Source organism: Dromiciops gliroides, chromosome 2, assembly GCF_019393635.1.
Source record: "Dromiciops gliroides isolate mDroGli1 chromosome 2, mDroGli1.pri, whole genome shotgun sequence".
Lineage (NCBI taxonomy): Eukaryota > Metazoa > Chordata > Mammalia > Microbiotheria > Microbiotheriidae > Dromiciops > Dromiciops gliroides.
Window position 1 is genome coordinate 360,746,942 of NC_057862.1, and position 19,371 is coordinate 360,766,312.

General features: G+C 44.5%; 1 protein-coding gene across 2 annotated transcripts in view; it reads left to right on the top strand.

Moving 5' to 3' along the window:
* The first annotated feature begins 295 nt into the window (after positions 1-295).
* The window catches only part of MMP24 (matrix metallopeptidase 24), a 69,406-nt gene continuing 50,330 nt past the window's right edge, over positions 296-19,371 (top strand). The window contains exons 1-2 of one of the 2 annotated variants that reach the window (XM_043983019.1): positions 296-466; positions 12,746-12,894. In XM_043983019.1, the coding sequence (XP_043838954.1) occupies positions 12,800-12,894 (95 nt within the window). In that variant the 5' untranslated portion in view covers positions 296-466; positions 12,746-12,799. Of the gene's footprint in view, positions 467-987; positions 1,201-12,745; positions 12,895-19,371 lie in introns of those variants that run through there. The other variant, XM_043983018.1, reaches the window with a different exon arrangement.

Sequence of the window (19,371 nt, forward strand, 5' to 3'; positions counted from 1 at the left end):
AATTGGACAGGAATTAAATAAAGTATTGCTTGGCACATAGCCTCTGGCATGCACTTCGATGTTTCCCTATTGTTTACCGGATAAGGTCTAAAATCCCATGAATGGCATTCAATGGTTCTTAAGAGGTGATCTGGTCCATTCCTCTGTCTCCATCCTATTTTTACACACTTGTCTCTCACACTTTCCTTCATTTACTCTATACAATGACATGCTTTTCTGCCTGAGGTCTTTCATTCCGCTCTCATCTCATTGGCTTCATCTCCACTTGCCTAAGTCGAATTCTTCAAGGCCAGCTGAAATCTTACCGACTCCAAGAAGAGCTTCCACACATCCTCGGTGCTCGTCGAGAGCTTTTTTTTCTTAGAGCGTCAGTAAACAAACAATCGACACTGACTGGAGTCTAGGAATTCTAGTACCCGTTTCTCTTTCTACTGTTGTTCTCAACTAAACTGTGAACTCCCTGAGGGTAAGGACTATCTCAAACCTTTTTGTAACCCTAGCACCAATCACATGCGTATCTCCACCCTAGGGGCTCCGCTCAGACTCTCTCCCAAGGGATTTCCTCTCTCCCCTCCCCCAGGACATTCCCGCAGACTTTACACGGGGTGGAGGGAATTGGCCGATTCAGGTCACAAGTCCTTTTCCAAGCAGTGCTCCCTACTCTAAGGACGGGTCACTCCAGGTGGCCCCAAGGGGGGGCGGGGACGCGCCTAGCTGGGGGTGGGGCTGAGCCTGGGGTGAGAAGCGGGAACGCGCCAGGAGGAGACTGGAGCCGGGGCGAGGACGCGCCCGCGGTAGCGGGGACGAAGGCGGGAGGGCCGGGCGCGTGTCCGCGGCGCCGTGACTCGGCGGCTCCGCAGCGGCTGCAGCGGGAAGACCCGGCCGGAGCCGCCGCCATCGTAGCCGGGCCCCGCCGCCCCCGCCCCCGCCCGGCCCCGCCGCCGTCCCCGGCCCGGCCCCGCCGCTGCAGCTACCGCCGCCGCGGAGATGCTGAAGAGCCGGGGCCGCCGCGCCCTCGGGCCGGGCCGGAGCCGGAGCCGGAGCGGGAGCCGGAGCCGCTGGCTGCCCGCGCTCTGCTGTTTGTTGGGCGCCGTGCGGGCGGCGGCGGGGGCCGGGGCCGGGGCCGGGGCCGGGACCGGGGCCAGGGAAGAGGCGGCGGCGGGGCCAGGGGCGGCCCACGAGGCGCCCTTTGCGGGCCAGGTGCGTACGAGCTGGGTCCCAAGAAGGGGGAGAGGGGCGAGCGATCCAAGTCTGGGGTGTGTAGGGAGGGGACTATGACAGGGGAGAGGGGTCCGACCCTGGGCCCTGCTTGCTAAACCCGCGCGGAGAGGCCCGGGGGACTTGGGGACCAGGGCGGGGTTCTGGACCCGGGGCTCAGCCCGCCGGGAGCACGTGAAGAGTGGCGGACACGGACATGGTCATGGTCACGGGCCCACTGAGGGAGGGCCTCTGGGGCTCAGGTCACGAGTTTAGGAAGGTGGCAAGTGGTGGTAGTGGCGGGGGAGGGGGGGGAATTTACTGGGGTCGTGCTTGTTTTGGGGTTCGCGAAAATGTCGGGATTGCGAGCCCAATCCTGAATGGGGACGAACAGCTGGGATGGAGAAAGGAAGGGAGTCTAGGGGACTGGGGTAAAGGGGTTCCTACTTGGAACCTAGGCGTTGTGCGCGCCTCCAGGACGCACAGGAGGGAGCCTCCTGGTTCAGCACCATGGACAGAGGCAGCGCCTGGAGCAGCCCTCGTGTAGGGCTATGGCTAGTTAGGGCTGGACAATGAACCCAGAGCCGGTGACTTGTGTAAAGGAAGCCTTTTAAGAACACCGAGAGAAGGGCCACCACAACCTGGACTCAGGGGAGAAAAGTGGGGATCAGAGGAACTAGGGGCCTGGAGAAGAAAGAAGATGTACTTGAAAGCTTTCACCCTTAGTTTCCTGGCCTCTCAGTTTCTCTCTTGGCCTCTCCCTATGGCGTCCTCCTTCCCCAGTTGAGCCCGAGATTCTGTTTCTGGGATATCTATGCATGACTTTAGAGGTGCGTTTGGTGAGGGTTTGGTGATGCTCCCTAAACTGGAAGTCAGAATTTAGAGAATGCTCAAACGTCTAGTGATTTTCTACCCAAATTTAAAGTTCTTTTTGTCTCCAAACTCAACCACTTCTTGCAGATAATGAGTTCTGAAGTTTATCCCCCCTTCGTGAGTTTTCTTTTATTTATGCTGAATTTATGTGGGCTAGTGGGAAGACCCCTGGACAGAGAAAGAGGAAAAGTAGGTTCTAGTTCTGACTCTGCTGTTGATTTGTTATATGATCTTGGGCAAGTCTTTCCTCCTCTCTGGTGCCCAGCATCCTCCTTTGCAAGATAAGAGGGCTGAATTAGACTCTTTTTAAGGGATGTTCCAGCTTTAATAACAATTACGTTTAAATTCTAAGATTCAAATAAGATTTTCTATTTTACAAAGCATTTCCCTTACAGTTCTCCTGTGTTGTAGATAGTGCAAATAATACTGTCCACATGTTTCAGGTGTGGCAACTGAGACCTTAAAAAAAGGGAAGTGGCTTGCCCAAGGTCATATGACTAGTAAGCTAATAACCCAAACTTAGTTTCTCTGATTCCAAATTCAAGGCTCTTTCCACTTCATTTGTGATTCTTTTGATCTTTGAAGCTTCAACAAGTGTACTAAAAATGTGTTAGGTGAAAAGTCCATGTTTACCCCTAAAATAGTAGGATGAGGGATTATCTTGGCATCTGATTTAAAGAGTTTGAACCTGATGAAATCTTGTTCCCTACAGGGCAGCCCCGTAGAATATTCAAATGTTCCAGTTTTTTTCCAGTTCATTTGTGTTAGAAAACATCCAGGCTTGCTTCCAGTTTGATCTGATCCCCTAGTGTTCCTTTAAAAAAAAAAACTTTTGGTTTCATTCATGGTTCAGTTAAAATAATATTTGGACTCAGTTTGGGGTTTAGCAAATTAGTTCAGCTCGTCCTGATTTTTAGGTCACGGTTCAGTTCAGTTCAAGTTCCCAACAAATATATTTTACTTCTTCCCAACTTTTAATTAGCAGCAACGTATGAAAAATAATACTTCACATCTGTATAGTATTTTACCATTTGCAAAGCTATTCATTCATCAAACGTCTATTAAATAGCTTTCTCTTTGTACCATTGAAAGATTCATTGTCTGGAGGTGATCAGGAAAACTTTTAGGAAAGAGGCAACATTTGAGGCAAACCTTGAAAGATAGGTAGTTGAAGATGGGGGTGGGGCATTCTGACCATAGGTAACAATCAAAAAAGACATGAAGGTCAGGTAGTGGGAGAGAGTAGCACATCTTCAGGAGAATTATCCAGTATGAGTCCAGTACAGCACATGATGGAGAGTAGTAAGATAAAGCTAAGAAGGGTATAGTAATATACTGGAGAGCCTTGAATGCCAAGCAAAGGAATTAGAATTTTATTTAGTAGGCAATGGCAAGCCATCTATAGTTTTTGAAAAGGTGACAAACAGTTATGTGAAGGATGGTTTAGAGAAGTTAGACACGAAAGGCAGTAGTCCAAGTAAAAGGGAATGAGTCCTGGAACTCAGTTATGGCTAGCATTTTCACATAAGTTTAATCATGTGATCTTTCTAATCTCTGTGAAGGAAGCAAGACAAATGTTATTAGCTCTTTTGTTCAGTGGAGAGAACTGAACCACAGAGAGATGTGACTTCTCCAAGGTCAGATAGCAGAACCAATGTTAGAACTTGGGGGTCCTGAGTCCAGTGCTTGTTCAATTATGTGCCTTTCATTGTTATAATTAATAATATTACTTTTAAAATGGCATTCCTAATACTTTTGGTAGCTATGATCATAGAATAGCATAGATGGAAACTATCTAGACCAAACTCCCATTTACCTGACTTACCGATTCCTTTCTCTTGTCCATTAATAGTCTCAGATATGAGCTGTGGCTGTCTGACAGTTGGTATTGGTCACTGTGAAGGAAAGGGAACAGGGTAGGTGGTGGTCTCCTGCCCTCTCTGGGAGAGAATGGATCCAATTTTTTGTCTATACTTTGAGCTATAGGAAGAGCTAGCACAGGTGTCCTTTGCACTTACTATGTGAGAAACATCCCCCCCACCTCGCCCCATCATCCTCACTACCATCATGTATTACCTCAGCTGAACTCCTTATAGACCCAAGCAAGGGTGTTTGCTCTGGCCTCATGGACATAGGCCAAAGATGTAGTGCAAATCCCTGTGGAATTCTCCCTATGGAAATTCTAATCCTCCCACTGGGAGGCTAACTTGGTGCAAGTCAGACGTCAGAGTCTAAGGATGACCTGGAGCTTTCTTTTTGTAATCAAAGATTTAGGAGGCAGAAAAAACCCAGTTGTTGGAAATAAACAAGTATTATGACTTTGAATCATAGACTCTCAGTGCTGGAAGCAATCCCAGGGCTCATCTGGTCCAACTTGCACCTGAGCATGAATTCTTCCTCTAATATCCCTGACAAATGTTCATCTAGCCACTGCTTAAAATGACAGAGAGCTCAATCCCCACCCCCACCCCCATTGTTGGATGGCCCTGATATTTAGAAGTTCTTTCTTATACTTGGGCAGCTAGGTGGCACATGGATAGAGCACTAGTCCTGGAGTCATCTTCCTGTTTGCCTCAGTTTCCTCATCTGTAAAATGAGCTGGAGAAGGAAATGGCAAACCACTCCAGTATCTTTGACAAGAAAACCCCAAATGGGGTCACAAAGAGTCAGACATGTCTGAAAAACAGCTATAACAATTCTTATACAAAGCTGAATTTTGCCTCCCTGAATTTTGCTGCCTGGCTGTTCTTGAGGAGTTTGGATAGGCAAGCCAGACTCTGATAACAAAACCTCCATTATGAATCTATATAAAACCTTGGAACTTCTGACAGATCCAGGAATAGGTGAATTCTGTTGGACACATTAAATTTGGACTTTAAATTGTTTCCTTCTACTTCTTTGAAGGTGTTCAGTTTCTTTCTTTCTTTTTAAAGTAATAAACATTTTTTATTTATAGTTTTAGGTTCTAATTTTATCCCTCCTTCCCTCCCTCCCCTCCCCCTTCCCTGAGGTGGTAAGCAATCAGATATAGGGTTATACGTGTAAGATTATGTAAAACATTACAATTTTAGTCATTTTGTATAAGAAAACTTGAATAAAAGAAAAAGTGAAAGTGAAAAATAGCATGCTTCAGTCTGTGTTCCATTAATATCAGTTCTTTCTTTGCAGGTGGATAGCCATGTTTCATCAATAGTCCTTTGGGATTATCTTGGATTATTGTATTGTTGAGAATGGTTAAATCTTTCACAGTTCTTCATGAAACACTATTGCTGTCTCTGTGCACAATGTTCTCTTGGTTCTGCTCACTTCAGTATACATCAGTTCATACAAGTCTTTCCAGGCCTTTCTGAAATCATCCTGCTTGTTGTTTCTTATAGTACAATAATATTTCATCACCATCATATACCACAGCTTGTTTAGCCACTCCCCAGTTGGTGGGCATTCCTTTGATTTCCAATTCTTAGCCACCAGAAAAAGAGCTGCTATAAATATTTTTGTACAAATAGGTGAAAGTGTTCAGTTTCAACAGTGAACGGCAAAAAGAACCCAAAACAAAAAAACAAAAAGGGCAGCTAGGTGGCGCAGTGGATAAAGAATTGGCCCTGGATTCAGGAGGACCTGAGTTCAAATGTGGCCTCAGACACTTGACACTTACTAGCTGTGTGACCTTGGGCAAGTCACTTAACCCTCATTGCCCCGAAAAAAGAATCAAAGAACAGTGAATGGGAATCTTACATCATCAGTAAACAGTCATAGGTCCTCAAAGAAGAAGCCTTTGCCCTGGTTCTTGATTTCTGAGAATCTGGGTTTGAATCCTGACTTTGTTATTTATTCTTTGTGTGACTTTGGGCAAATCACTTAACCCCTCTGGGCTTCAATTACTCATTGGCAAAATATGGGAGTGGGACTAGATGATCTCTTAGGTCCCTTCCAGGGCTGAATACATGATCCTATGGTCCCCTCTCTCCTCCCTCATCCCCTCCCCTACATGTAAGTTGTGGCCATTTATAATCACAGAATTCCAAGCTGGAAGAAACTTCAACCCACAGAATGTCAGAACTGGACAGATCCTTAGAACACAGAACATGGGTTTGAGAGCTAGAAAAGACCTGTGAAGTCATCTAGTAGAATCCCTTCATTTTACAGATGAGAAAACTGATTCCCAGAGAATTAGTGATTTGCCCAAGATCCCACAGAAAGCAAGTAGCAGAGATAGGATTCAAATCCAGATCTTCTGACTAGAAATCCTGTGTAATTTCCACTTCACACCATGTTGTATCCCAGGGAGGGAAGTGACTTGCCCAAGGTCACATAGAGAGTTACTAATAAACCCAAGCCTAGAAATCCTGATTCCTATCCCAGAGCTTTTCCTACTATTCTGTTACCTCATAAGCAGAAGAAACCAAAAGTATGCTGGGATCCTGTGCCTATGGTACAATGGAAAGACCCCTAGTTTTGGAGCCTGAGTATCTGGGTTCAGGTTGTGGATTTATCCTTTACTATCTGTGTGAGCTTGGACAAGTCCCTTCACCTTCCTAGTTCTCAGTTCCTTCATCTGCAAAAATTAAGGGACTAGACTAAATGACCTGTGAGATTCCTTCCAGCTCTGAATCTACAATTCTGTGATCCTTCTTAGTTCCCCTTCCTGGAGGAAATTCACTTTCTGGTCATAGCCCTAGCTGTAGGCATTGGGTTCGGTCCCCTGGAATCTCCTATCTGGACTTTAATCCTGAACTCTGATGACTGGCCTTGAAGAGTTTGAGAAGACCACCCATACTCTGACCTAGTTCTGTTTCCCATCTTCTAAATCTTGCTTCAAGGTTTTCCTTTATTTCCTAGTATTAGATCTTCCCTGGATCTTCAGTGGAAGGAACATTGGAAATTTGTCTTGCTTGACTGTGTGTATTTGGATTTTTTGTTTGTTTTTATCATAAAAGTATTTTATTATTTTCCAGTTACATGTAGAGATAGTTTTCAACATAAAAGATTTCTAGTTCCAAATTCTTCCCCCTCTGTCCCTTCCTTCCCAAGACAGAAAGCATTGACTGTGTATATTTGTTACAAGGAGTTTGTTTTTCTCTTTTTCTTTCTTTCTTTCTTTTTTTAGAGATAGGGGTGGTAGAAGAAGAAACAAGAAATGATTATTTATTGAAAAAAGTAATTTAATGTGTTTTTAAAAGAAACAATAAAAAAGAAGAATGGATCAGCAATCCAGAGAGCTGATTTTGACCCTTACCTCTGCTGCTTGCTAGTTATGTGAACTTGGGAAAGTCACCCTTTTTCTGAGCCTCAGCTTCCTCCTCTGTAAAAACAGGAGGTTAGGCTAAATGATCTGCAAGGTCTTTTCCAACTCTAAATCCTATGATTAAGTATCCACAGGGTGTCTTTTGGAATCCTGCCTTTCTTTTGTCACGTGATCAACTTTCCTCCCTCCTGCTACCTCCTTCTGTCCTCTGATCTCTGCATGAATTATGCTCTTAACTTGGGTCTTCTAGGTCTCAACGTTCCATCTCTCCTCTCAGCTTCTTCCCTCACACCCCCATTTCAATACCTTCCCCTTGCAAACCTTTGCAACTGCCTCATCCATTTATGGTGCCCCATACCACATTAGATCTTGAATCCCTACAGAATGGACAGAGTTAACTCCACTGAGCATGTTATCTGGACCCCTCTCACATCACTTACTACAGCCTACCTTGTACATATCCTGTCTCTCTTATTAGACCATAAGTAACTTGTGGAGAGGGGCCAAGGTAGTGTGGAATAGGAACTAGAATCCTGAGCTTAGAGTTCTCAGTTCTGAATTTGAGACCTAGCCCTGTATGTTTATCATAGGGAACAAGTAATGCTAGTGTTTAATAATTACTGATGTTATTGTTTGGCGGGATGATGATGATGATGATGAAGGTGGAGCTGATAGATCAAGTCTTTGTAGCCCTGTAAGGCTTACAAAGTGCTTTCCTCACAATAATACTGTGAGATAGAAAGCAAGTATCATTCATATTTTACTGATGAGGAGACTAAGCTTCAGAGAAGTGAAGTGACTTGCTTTTGGTCACATAAGTAGTTGGGACTTGAACTCAAGTCTGCTTAATCCAAATCCAATGCTTTTAGAGGGCAGGAGCCAAGGGGATTAGCAATTTACAGAATGCCCTATAGTGTAGATCATCCAGGGACAGTGGGCATTGTCAGACCTAAGTAGATTAATAAAGTTCTAAACAACAACCAAAAAAGTGGGTAGGGGTAAATGGATCAGCTTATAAATTATTTTGATACATTATCAATTTAATTTTATCTAGTAGCCAAAAATGATCCAAACGATCCTGGCTCTGCCACTTTACCTCTGGGACCTTGAACTAGTTATCCTCTATGAATTCCATTGTCCTCCTCTGTAAAATGAGGGGGTTGGAGCAGATGAGACCTTTCTGAGATCCCTCTCTGCTCTAGAGCTCTGATCCTAGGGTCTTCTAATAGGATCTGTGGTTTTATTAGTGTGGTCCCAAATACCAATCCCTGTGCACCTCAACTGATGGTCGTCATAAGTTTCTTTGGCCAAAGAAGTCTATCTTTTGGTGGCCAGCCCTCTGGTAGCAACCATTTACCCAGGCTGGTCAAGAGAAGACAGACACATAGTATGCCATGGATTGGTACTAGGAGCCTTGGTAGGGATTGCCATAATTTGTCTTCCCCCAAATATAATTAAGAGAAAATTAAATTAACCAACCTCTAAGTGCATACTGTATGCAAAGTTGTATGCTAGGTGTTAAGGTAGGTGTAAAGTTGCAATGACATAATGTCCCTGCCCTTATGGAACTCACAATCTTGCAGGGGGGATAAGATATCAAAATAAATTACAATGTACAATGATGCATGGTAAGTACTTGAGAGAGGTACAAGCAAAGTGTTGTGCGTAGTCCAAGAGGAAGATCATTACCTAAACTTGGGGGGCAGGGGATGGGGAGGGGAAGAATAGTACTCTTGATGGGAAGGCTGGTGGAAGAGACAGCATTTGAGTTGGACTTTAAAGGACAAGTATAGTTTCAGCAGGTAAAGAGAGAGAGGGGTCATTTCTGGCAACGGAAGCAGAATGAGCAGATGTATGTTTGTTGGACGAAGGGTAGTCCAGTTTGGCTGAAGCATACAGTGCCTAGAATATAGTAACATGGAATAAAGCTGGAAAGGTAGGATGGCACTAAGGCTTGGAGTGACCTGAATGGCAGTCAGAGAACTTTGAGTATTAATTGGTAGACAATAGGGAGACACTGAAGATTTTTGAGCACAGGAGTGGTCATGATCAGTGAGAAAGATTATTCTGGTAGCATTATTAAGGATGGATTGGAGGAGGGGAGAGGCAGTGGAAATAAGATAATTTATTAGTCCTGGCAGGGGGTAATTTAGACCTATATTAGGGTGATGGCATTAAGAACAGAGAGGACAAAAAAAGGAAAAAAAAGAACAGAGAAAAAAGGGCAGATCTGAGAGAGATTATGAGATGGAATCTATAGAACTTGGTAATTCATTGGATGTGAAAAGTGAGAGAGAGGGAAGAGCCAAAGGTCAACACAAGATTGTGAACATGGGAGACTAGGTGAATTGTGGTGCCACAGAGAGAGAGGGGAAAATGTAAGGAAGAATAATAATGAGCTCTCATGGACGTGTTAAATTTAGCAATGTGAGACATTCTGGTAGGGATGTTCTCTGGGCCCTTGGAGATACAGGTCTGGAGCTCAGAAGAGAGGTAAGAACTAGAGATAAAGACTTAGAAGTGAAGCCATTCACAAGAGAGAGTGAGATGACCAAGGAAGAATACAATGGAGATAGAAGAGAAGAGGGACGAGAGCAAACCTCTGAGGAACATTGACATCAACAGGATAGGAAGAGGATGGGAACATGGGGAAGGAAATAGAGAAGGAGCAGCTAGAGAGGTAGAAAGAGAACAGAGTCTGCAAAGTGTGGTCTCTGTAGCCAAAGGAGGAGCAGGCATATTTAGTGGATGTGAGTGGTCAATAGTACCAAAAGCCACAGAGTGACTGAGGAAAATGAAGACTGAAAAAAAAAAAAGACAACTAGATTTGCTCGATAGGAGCTAATTGTTGACCTCGGAAACAGCAGTTTTAACAAAGTGGTGGGTGGGCAAAAATAGATATTGAGGGGTTGAGGAGAGAACATCAGTGATGTGAAAGTGTAAGCAGTTTTCAAGATGTTTAGCAGTAAAGAGCAGGAAAGAGGAGGGGCTCGATGGCTATGTTAGGATTGGAGAGACCGGAGCATGTCTATAGGAGAAGGGGTCATATTTGGTTTTGGTTTTTGTTGTGAGGCAATTGGGGTTAAGTAACTTGCCCAGGAGTCACACAGCTAGTAGGTGTCAAGTGCTGGATTTGAACTCAGGTCCTCCTGACTCCAGGGCTGATAGCTGCCCCTGAAGGGGTCATATTTGAATGAAGATTGACTGTACATGTTAGGGAGAAAGCAGGACCATTGGAAAAAGGTCTCAGAGGAGAGGAATTCGCCTTACACAGGAGCAGGAACTTCACTTCTGGGATCAGAAGAGAGGAGGAGGGAATGAGTGATGATGTCGATAATGGAGGAAGAAAAGCTGAGGGAGCTCATGTTGGAGGGCTTCTAGATGCATTTGGTTTTAGGGTGTGGTTGGGAGCCAAAGAAGAGGACAGGTAAAAGGGGGAATCTGATAAGGAGTATTATTAATCAATTATACATTACTCTGCTCCATGCACTCTACAATCCAGCCAAACTGGCTATCTTACTGTTGCTTATATAATGTTCCACCTCCTTTCTACATGTCTTTGCCCTGGCTCTCCCCTGGGTTTCATGTGAAGGAGAGAGTGCAAGAGGTAGGAGAGGAGATTGTAGTAGAAGAATAGAATTTCAAAGGTCTGTATCTTAGACATGGCAGAGTTCTGGGGTGGGTGGCGAAGGGTCAATGGTGTAAATTAATACATTGGCTTCAGGACATAGTTGAATAGGGCTGGTGAATGATATTAATGGGTTAAGGAGATTGCAGGATTGTGGGGTCTGAGCATTGGCGAGGGGCCATCACTATGAATATTCTAGCCCTTCACTATAATTGTGGGGTTGAAGGGGATGGGATGGAACCGTGGACAGTGAGTTCCAGTACTAAAGTCATTGAGAAAGTTGGGCAAGTGAGCTGGGAGTCAAAATCAGAGGACTTAATGGAAGAGCCAAATTTCCCCAAACCATATATACTTGACATAATTCAGAGTAAACAATTATTTCCACTTGGGCACTAATGCTGATCAAATAGTTCTTCACTCGGCCAAGAACAACTCATAGTCATTTAGTACTTTGCAGTCTGCAAAGTGCTTTACATTCATCACATCGCTTGATTCCCACAACAACCCTGTCAGATTGCACAAATGTATAAATTAGTAAAATAACTCTTAAAGAGCAGGATGTACTAAAGCCAGGGCTCTGTGGAGCCTTCCAGGAATGAGTCATCCGGAGAGCCCTTTCCCAATAGCCAAGGGTTTACCCCTTTATGCACCAGAGCTTTTATTTTAGCCACTGGAGGGGGACGGGGGGGGGGAGAAAGCTTTCTATTATGTATCATACACGTATCCCCTTCTTACCCAAGGCACTGAGTGTATGCAACCATGATCAAAGTTGATGGTGAGACTGACTTGGGTAACTGTTTGCCCCTGCAATAATTAATTTAAGGTCATTGTGCTTTGGGAATTCTTGGGTCTTTTTTTTCCCTTCTAATGTTTTTTTTTATCCTCTCTTCCTATTCTAGCTATTCTGACTATGTCTTGCCTCTAACAGTTCCTCCTCACTTCTAATTTCTTGTGGGTTAGGAAATCAAATACTTAACAAATCTAGCTTGTTAGAATTGTGTGTAAAATCAGAATCACTGGGCCATGAGTAAAGTGTTAAGGGACTCCCAGGAGTAAAGTGTATAAACATTGGTTCATGGACTTTGTGCCATTGATTTTAGGGTCTTTTTTTTTCTGAAGACTGCCACTCCTTGCACAACCCTTTCTACCTCTGACCCCAGTAGATGGTGATCCCTCCTAACAAGCCTGGAACCCGATCATTGTGCTGGGTGGTCTGTCTGAAGTTCCAGTCAGTAATTTTCCTACCTGGAACCTAAAGACAAAATGCATTACATTCATTTTTAGTCACACTTAGAATCTTAAAGTCTCAGAGCTAGAAGAAATCTTTACAATAGCCTTCCTAATGCAGGATCATTCAGCCTCAGTTAAAAGAACCCATAGTTTTCAAGAGAGTCAGACCTTCCAAATCCTAATTTGTCATGTGTTCTCTTGGTCTCTGTCCCTGTCTCTTTTTGTCTCTGTCTCTCCGCTTCTCTCTCTGTCACTCTACATATATATACACACATGTATATATGTGTGTATGTATGTGTAGAAATGTATAGGTATATACATGTATGTGTAGAAATGTATATGTGTAAATATTTGTAGACATACACATATAAATATACATGTATGCATATTACATACTATATACATGCATATGAATCTATTATATGTGCATATATGTATGTATGCCTCTTCTCTCTCCTTACTGCCCCCTCCCCACTAGGCCCTTTCTATCTGTCTCTCTTCTTTCCTCTCCCTGTCTTTCCCACTTTCTTGATCTGCCTCCTTCACCTCCATCTGTCTCTCCTTTTTTACAGAGCTGGTTAAAGTCTTACGGCTATCTGCTTCCCTCTGATGCCCGGGTACCCACGATGCCCTCAGGGAAGGTCTTGCAGTCAGCGGTCACCACTATGCAGCAGTTTTATGGGATTCCTGTCACAGGAGTGTTGGATCAGACAACAATTGAGTAAGATTCCCACGGGATGTTGTGTCCCTTAGCTTTTCAGACTTCCCTCTGGACATGATAAGGCAAGACGCCTTCTATGTTTTTCCTTGCTGCTGTTCTCACATTCCATGCCTGGTCCTTCCTTGGGGCCTCTGGGCCTTCTTTCCTTCCCTCTGATCTATGCCCTCTTCTTTCCCCGATCTCAGCCACCTAAATCTTCCAAGTTCATTGACGCAACTCAAATTCCGTCTCTTCTATGAAGTCTTGCGTGGTCCCCCTGGTCCACACTGAGCTCTCCCTCTTTGGAGCTCTTACTGCCTTGATCCATCTCCCCAAGGGGCCTAGGCTTCTGTATGCAGCAAGCAGTCAGCCAATCAACAAGCATTTATTAAGTGCTTACCATGTGCCAGGTTCTGTGCTAAACCCTCATCAAATATTGATGGAATGAATGAATGTATGAATGAATGATCAACATGAATCCTTAAAAAGTAAGAGTATTCCTCCTGTTATCAGAGCTACCTACTAGAGCAAAAGGCAGGAGCTCTTTGGGAGAGTAGCTCTGCTGGCCAGCAGGGAAGCAACAGAGCTCGAAGCGACTGCAATTCTGAATATATTTAGCCTTCATTTATCATAATGTATAATAAAATCAATGCTTTTATATACTCATTAGATTTAGAGCTAGGAGGGAACTCAGAGATCATCGGATAGACTTTGTTCTGAAGCTCCCTAATGAATTAATCCTACATTCTTGCGTATGATGCTATTTATTTGGTGTCATACCCCGATAGTCTATAAACTACATGAGGTCAGGGATCCAATTTTTCTCTTTATTTTTTAAGATGAGGAAAATGGGGCTCAGGAAGGAAACCAACTTGTGTGATGTCACACAGGTAGCAAATGATTTCTTCTGTTAGAGTATTAATATAACAAAGGTTGTCATTTATGTCGTGCCTTGCATCCATGACATTACTTGAGCCTCAGAATAGCCCTGGAAGGATCACAGCTCACAGTGTTATTACCTTCATTTTACAGACAAGGAAACTGGGACTTGGCTGGGAGGGGGAGGGGTAGTGTGTGCAGTGACGTACCTGGTGTCACACTAGTAATAAGTAGCAGAGTCAGGACACTAATCTAGGTCTCCTGTTGTCCAGTTGTTGTACCTGCTGCCTCCTTTAGTGATACTAACAGCCGTAGAAGCTTTACTCTTAGGGGCTCTAATCTCCCTGGAAACCACCAATCCTACAAGGCTTCAAGCTTCTGTTCTAGGTCCTCTGGCTCCTTGACACTGAGGGCCCTTCTAGGCCCAGGGAGCCAAGAACTCAGCCTTTTCTATCCATTCTCTGTAAAAGAAGCTAGCTCAACAGAAGTATCCATATCTATCCTAACATATCCCATCTCCTACTGCCTTGCTTTTCCATTAGCCATCTCTCAGACCTGGAATGTTATTCTTTTTCACCTCCTCTCCTTAGAACCCCTAACTCCCTTCAACTCAGTTGCCACCCCTTACAAGAGCCCCTCCCCAGTCCTCCCAATTATGACAAGTCTTTCCCCCACAAATCTCTCTGAATTTATTTATATGTAAAAAAATATAATCAATAAATTATTTATGTTAATAAATAGCATTTCCCCAGAGTAGACGGCAAGCTCTTTGAGGGCAGGGCTAGTTTTGATTTTGTCTTTATCTCTCCAATACCTAACACAGGATCTGGAACTTAGTAGGTACTTAATAAACGCCTGGTGAATTGAATTAAGAGATCTCAGGGGCAGCTAGGTGGTACAGTGGATTAAGCACCAGCCCTGGATTCAGGAGTACCTGAGTTCAAATCCAGCCTCAGACACTTGACACTTACTAGCTGTGTGACCCTGGGCAAGTCACTTAACCCTCATTGCCCCCCCCCAAAAAAAAAACAACACAAAAAAAACCCAAGAGATCTCGGGAGATGCCAGTAAGAGCAGGTCATTTCCTCTCTCTGGGATCCTGTTTCTCTATCTAGAAAGTAAGAGATTTGAAGTAGATGATCTAGAAGCCCCCTTCCAAGTCAAACATTCCAGGACTGAGCATAAGTCTGGATCAGCTGAGGCTGCCTTGCAGAAGCTGGGGTTATTTTGAGTCCTGGTAGGGTGAGGCACAGCAGAGCATGACATGGCAGGGAGATGGCCACTGCCGAGGGGCCACCTGGCAGTGGTTTCTTTTGTGTTCCAGAAAGACACGGGTGCATTGGCTGGGGTTCAGCTAAGGGCAGTCAGATGGTAGGAGGAGGCAGAGGGGAGGAACTGGGGAGAGAAGAACGCATCTCCCACTTGCCTGTCTGTCAATCATCAGTTTTCTCTTTGGGGGTGCGGGGGCAGGTGAAGGCTCAGCATTCTCCTCATTTTGCAGATGAGGGAACTGAGGCACAGAGAAGCACTCCAAAGTTCCCCGCCCCCCATCCATCTAGAATTAGAAGAGGAAGCTCAGGGATTGATAGGAGAGCTTGATTAACAATCTAAGGCCTGGGGGCAGCTAGATGGCACAGTGGATAAAGCACCAGCCCTGGATTCAGGAGGATCTGAGTTCAAATCTGGCCTCAGACACTTGGCACTTTACTAGCTGTGTGACCCTGGGCAAGTCACTTAACCCCCATTGCCCCACAAAAACCAAAACAATCTAAGGCCTATATTTGAAAGGCATTTCCCCCATAGCAATCCTACAAGATAGAATAAGTATTTTTATTTTTGATTTTTTGGTCTACCTCTGTGGTTTCATCAGTGTAAGGAATTTCTGATATGGAAAACTTCAGCCACAAAGGCAGCTGGTGGCCTAGTGGATAGAGAGTTGGGCCTGAAATCAGGAGACCTGAGTTCAAATGCGGCCTCAGACATTTACTAGCTGTGTGACCCCAGGCAAGTCGTTTCACCTCTGTTGCTTCAGTTTCCTTGATTATAAAATGGAAATAAAAATAGTACCTGTCTCTCAGGGTTGTTGTGAAAATCAAATGATATGGTATTTGTAAAAAATGCTTAGCATGATGCCGGCGCATAGTAGGTGACACATAAATGCTCATTCCTTTCCCTTTCTCCCTGCTACTATCAGGAACTCTTCTGTAAACTTATGATCTTAGGGGGCAGCTAGGTGGCACAGTGGATAAAGCACCGGCCCTGGATTCAGGAGGACCTCTGTTCAAATCCGGCCTCAGACACTTGACCCTTACTAGCTGTGTGACCCTGGGCAAGTCACTTAACCCCCATTGTCCTGCAAAAAACCAAAAACTCATCATCTTAGACAATTGCTCAGGTCACTGAAGAGCTTAGTAATTGGTCCGTGGAAACATTGCTAGCATGTGCCAATGACAGAACTTGAACCCAGAGCTTCCTGATTCCAAGGTTGGGTCTCTAGCCACTATGCCATAAAGGCTTTCAGTACAAGTATTATCTCTGATTTACATATATGGAGGAGCTGAGGCCTACTGAAGGAGCTAGGTGTTACACTGGATAGAGTCCTGAGCCTGGAATCAAATCTGGACTCAGGCTCTAGTCACTTCATCCTATTTGCCTTAGTTTCCTCATCTGTAAAATGAGCTGGAGAAGGAAATGGCAACCCACTCCAGTATCTCTGCCAAGAAAACCCAAACTGGGTCATGAAGGTTGGACGTGACTACAAGATAGAGGTAGGGTGACTTGCCTAAGGTCATAATGAATTGGTGATGAGTTGGAACTAGAATCCTGGTCTCCCAGCTTCCAGCCAAGTACTCTTAGACATCCTGTTGGAGCCTGTCAATCTCCCCACCTACTATGTGCCAAGCCCACTTTCTACAGGAAGCCTTTTCTGATTTCCCATCATTCTAATGCCTTCCCTCTATTGATTATTTCAACTATATCTTGTCCATAGTTTGTCCATAGTTCTTTGCATGTTGCCACCCTCATTAGATTGTGAACTGCTTGGGAGCTTTTTTTTAAACCTTTCTTTGTATCCTGAATGCTTAGCGTAGTGCTTGGCACATAACAGGAGATTACTAAATGTTTATTGACTGACTCACTGACTGTGGGGTCACAGACATGCAGAAGGCATGGTGCTTGCTCTCCCAGGATTTACAACCCAACTGGGGAGACCATAGAACTAGTCAGTTCAAATAAAGTCTCGCTATTTGGGGGCGGGGTGGTGGCGGGGCAGTGAGGGTTCAGTGACTTGCCTAGGGTCACACAGCTAGTAAGTGTCAAGTGTGTGAGGCTGGATTTGAACAGAGGTCCTCCTGAATCCAGGGCTGATGCTCTATCCACTGTGCCACCTAGCCGCCCCCCCCCCACTAGTCCTAATGACTATTATTGGCCCGGAGAAAATTGCCCTCCTTTTCATAGAGAGGTGGGACACTGAGGGTACTAAATGTTGCATGCATTATAAGAGTAGATCAATAATATGTCATTTGGTTTTGCTTAACTGTTGAATGGCTTATTGGAAACTAGGGGGCATACCTGGAAATGACTGGGATGTACAAACAAAAAGCATTGATAAAATTCATTATTATTTTTTTGGTCATTATTATTTTTTAAAGAATTGCTAGGTATCTTCTCAAATTAGAGTCCACCTTTACCCCACCCCCACCCCCACTGTATAGAACTGGGGACAAACCAGTACCATGACTGGGGTCTGCTATAATACAAATGGAAGGTATCAGAGCTTTCTCAAAATCCTTTTCATGGGAGTCTTACCTTGCTGAGGTGATTCTGGGAGTCTTTCATGACTTGGATCTAACCTCCCTTTCCAAAATTCTGTGGTCTAGCCAAACTGGTCTTGTTCTTCCTCACACACAACATTCATCACTCATTTTCTTGCCTTTTTACTGGCCTTTTATGCATGCATAGAAAGAAGGAAAAAAGGAAAGGAGGGTTGGAAGGAAGGAAAGAAAGAAAGAAGGGAGGGAGTCAGGAAGAAAGGAAGGGGAGGAGGGCAGGTATTATTATTCACATTTTATAGATTTGGACACTGGGAAAGGAAGGAAGGAAAGAAAGGAAGAGAGGGGAGGGAGGGAAGGAAGGAAAGAAAGAAGGAAGGGAGGGAGGCAGGAAGGAAGAAAAGAGGGAAGAAAGGAAGGGGAGGAGGGTGGGAAGGAAGGAGGAAAGAGAGAAGGAAGGTAAGAAAGGGAGGAAAGAAAGAGGGAAGGAAGAAAGGAAGGAAGGAAGGATTTACTAGGTACCTACCATATACCAGGCACCATGCTAAGTGCTTTTACAAATGTAATTTTATTTGATCCTTGCAACAACCCTGAAAAATAGGTGCTATAGTGTTTTTATTATTATTATTATACAGTTGAGGAAACTGAGGTAGACAGAGGTGAAGCGACTTGCCCAGAGATCACTCAGCTAGTTTCTGAGGTTGCATTTGAACTCAGGTCTCCCAGGTTCCAGGCTCAGTGCTCAGTACATTATACCACTTAGTTGTAGTTTCTCCTTATCAGTTTCTTAGACAAGCAATATCCCAGGAGTGGAGGAGAACAGCACAACTGATGGAAATTTCGATTGCCCTGTAACCTTCTGACTTTGTAATTGGGTCTCCTGAGTGGACCAACCAACCAGAGGAAGAACCCTGAGCATTTAGGTGGGGCTGGTTCTTGGCCCAGCCAGCAATGCTTCTCCTCATCGGTTAACACGCTGTCATCCAGTTTACTCATTAGTCTTGTGGGTTTGATTTGTGGAAGTCTATTCTTTAGAACCTGATCTCCCTGGGTGAGCCGACAAAACTTAAGTTTCTAAAGGCCAGAGCCCAGGTTCCTTGACAACCCCGCCCCCTCCATACACACACACCCCAGGCAGACTATCCTTGAGGATGTGATCATCCAGTTGTCTGGTCCTAACCACCTCTACCAGATTGGCTGTATCAGCAACAACTCAAAACCAATCCCAGTTTGCCCCTAGGCTGTGGTCCTGTGCACAGAGCCACTTGTATGGGCTGCAGGGGTAGGGAAAGGGATGGGAGGAGAAGCTCTCCTCCCTTCAGAATAAGACCTTGGGAGACCACAGGGAGCTATGGGAACCAGAAGACCTGCAAATTTTTATGAAAGACAGGAAAGCAGCGTTCTGGTGCAGGCTTTGCTGCTATCTAACTTACTGTGTGTCCTTGAGCAAATTGCTCCCACCTCAGGACAATAACATCTCGCAATTGTAGCTACAAAATGCTTACATCCATTATTCCATTTGAGTCTCTGACAGCCCTTGTTGGAGAGGCTGGGCAGGTATTATTCCTATTTTATAGATTTGGACACTAGGAAACTTCAGTGACTCATCCGAGAGCACAGCAATCCATCAGTCAACAGGCCTCTTGTAATTGGGTGGCAACTATATGCCAGGCACTGTACTAGGCACCAAGGATACGAAGTTATAGAATAACAATAGCAACAACGATAATAACAACTAGTATTTCTATAGTGCTTGAAGGTTTGCAGAAGCGCACTTTATGGCAGGTACTCTTATCATCTCCATTTTATAGATGAGGAAACCAAGGATGAAAGAGATTAGCTATCTTGC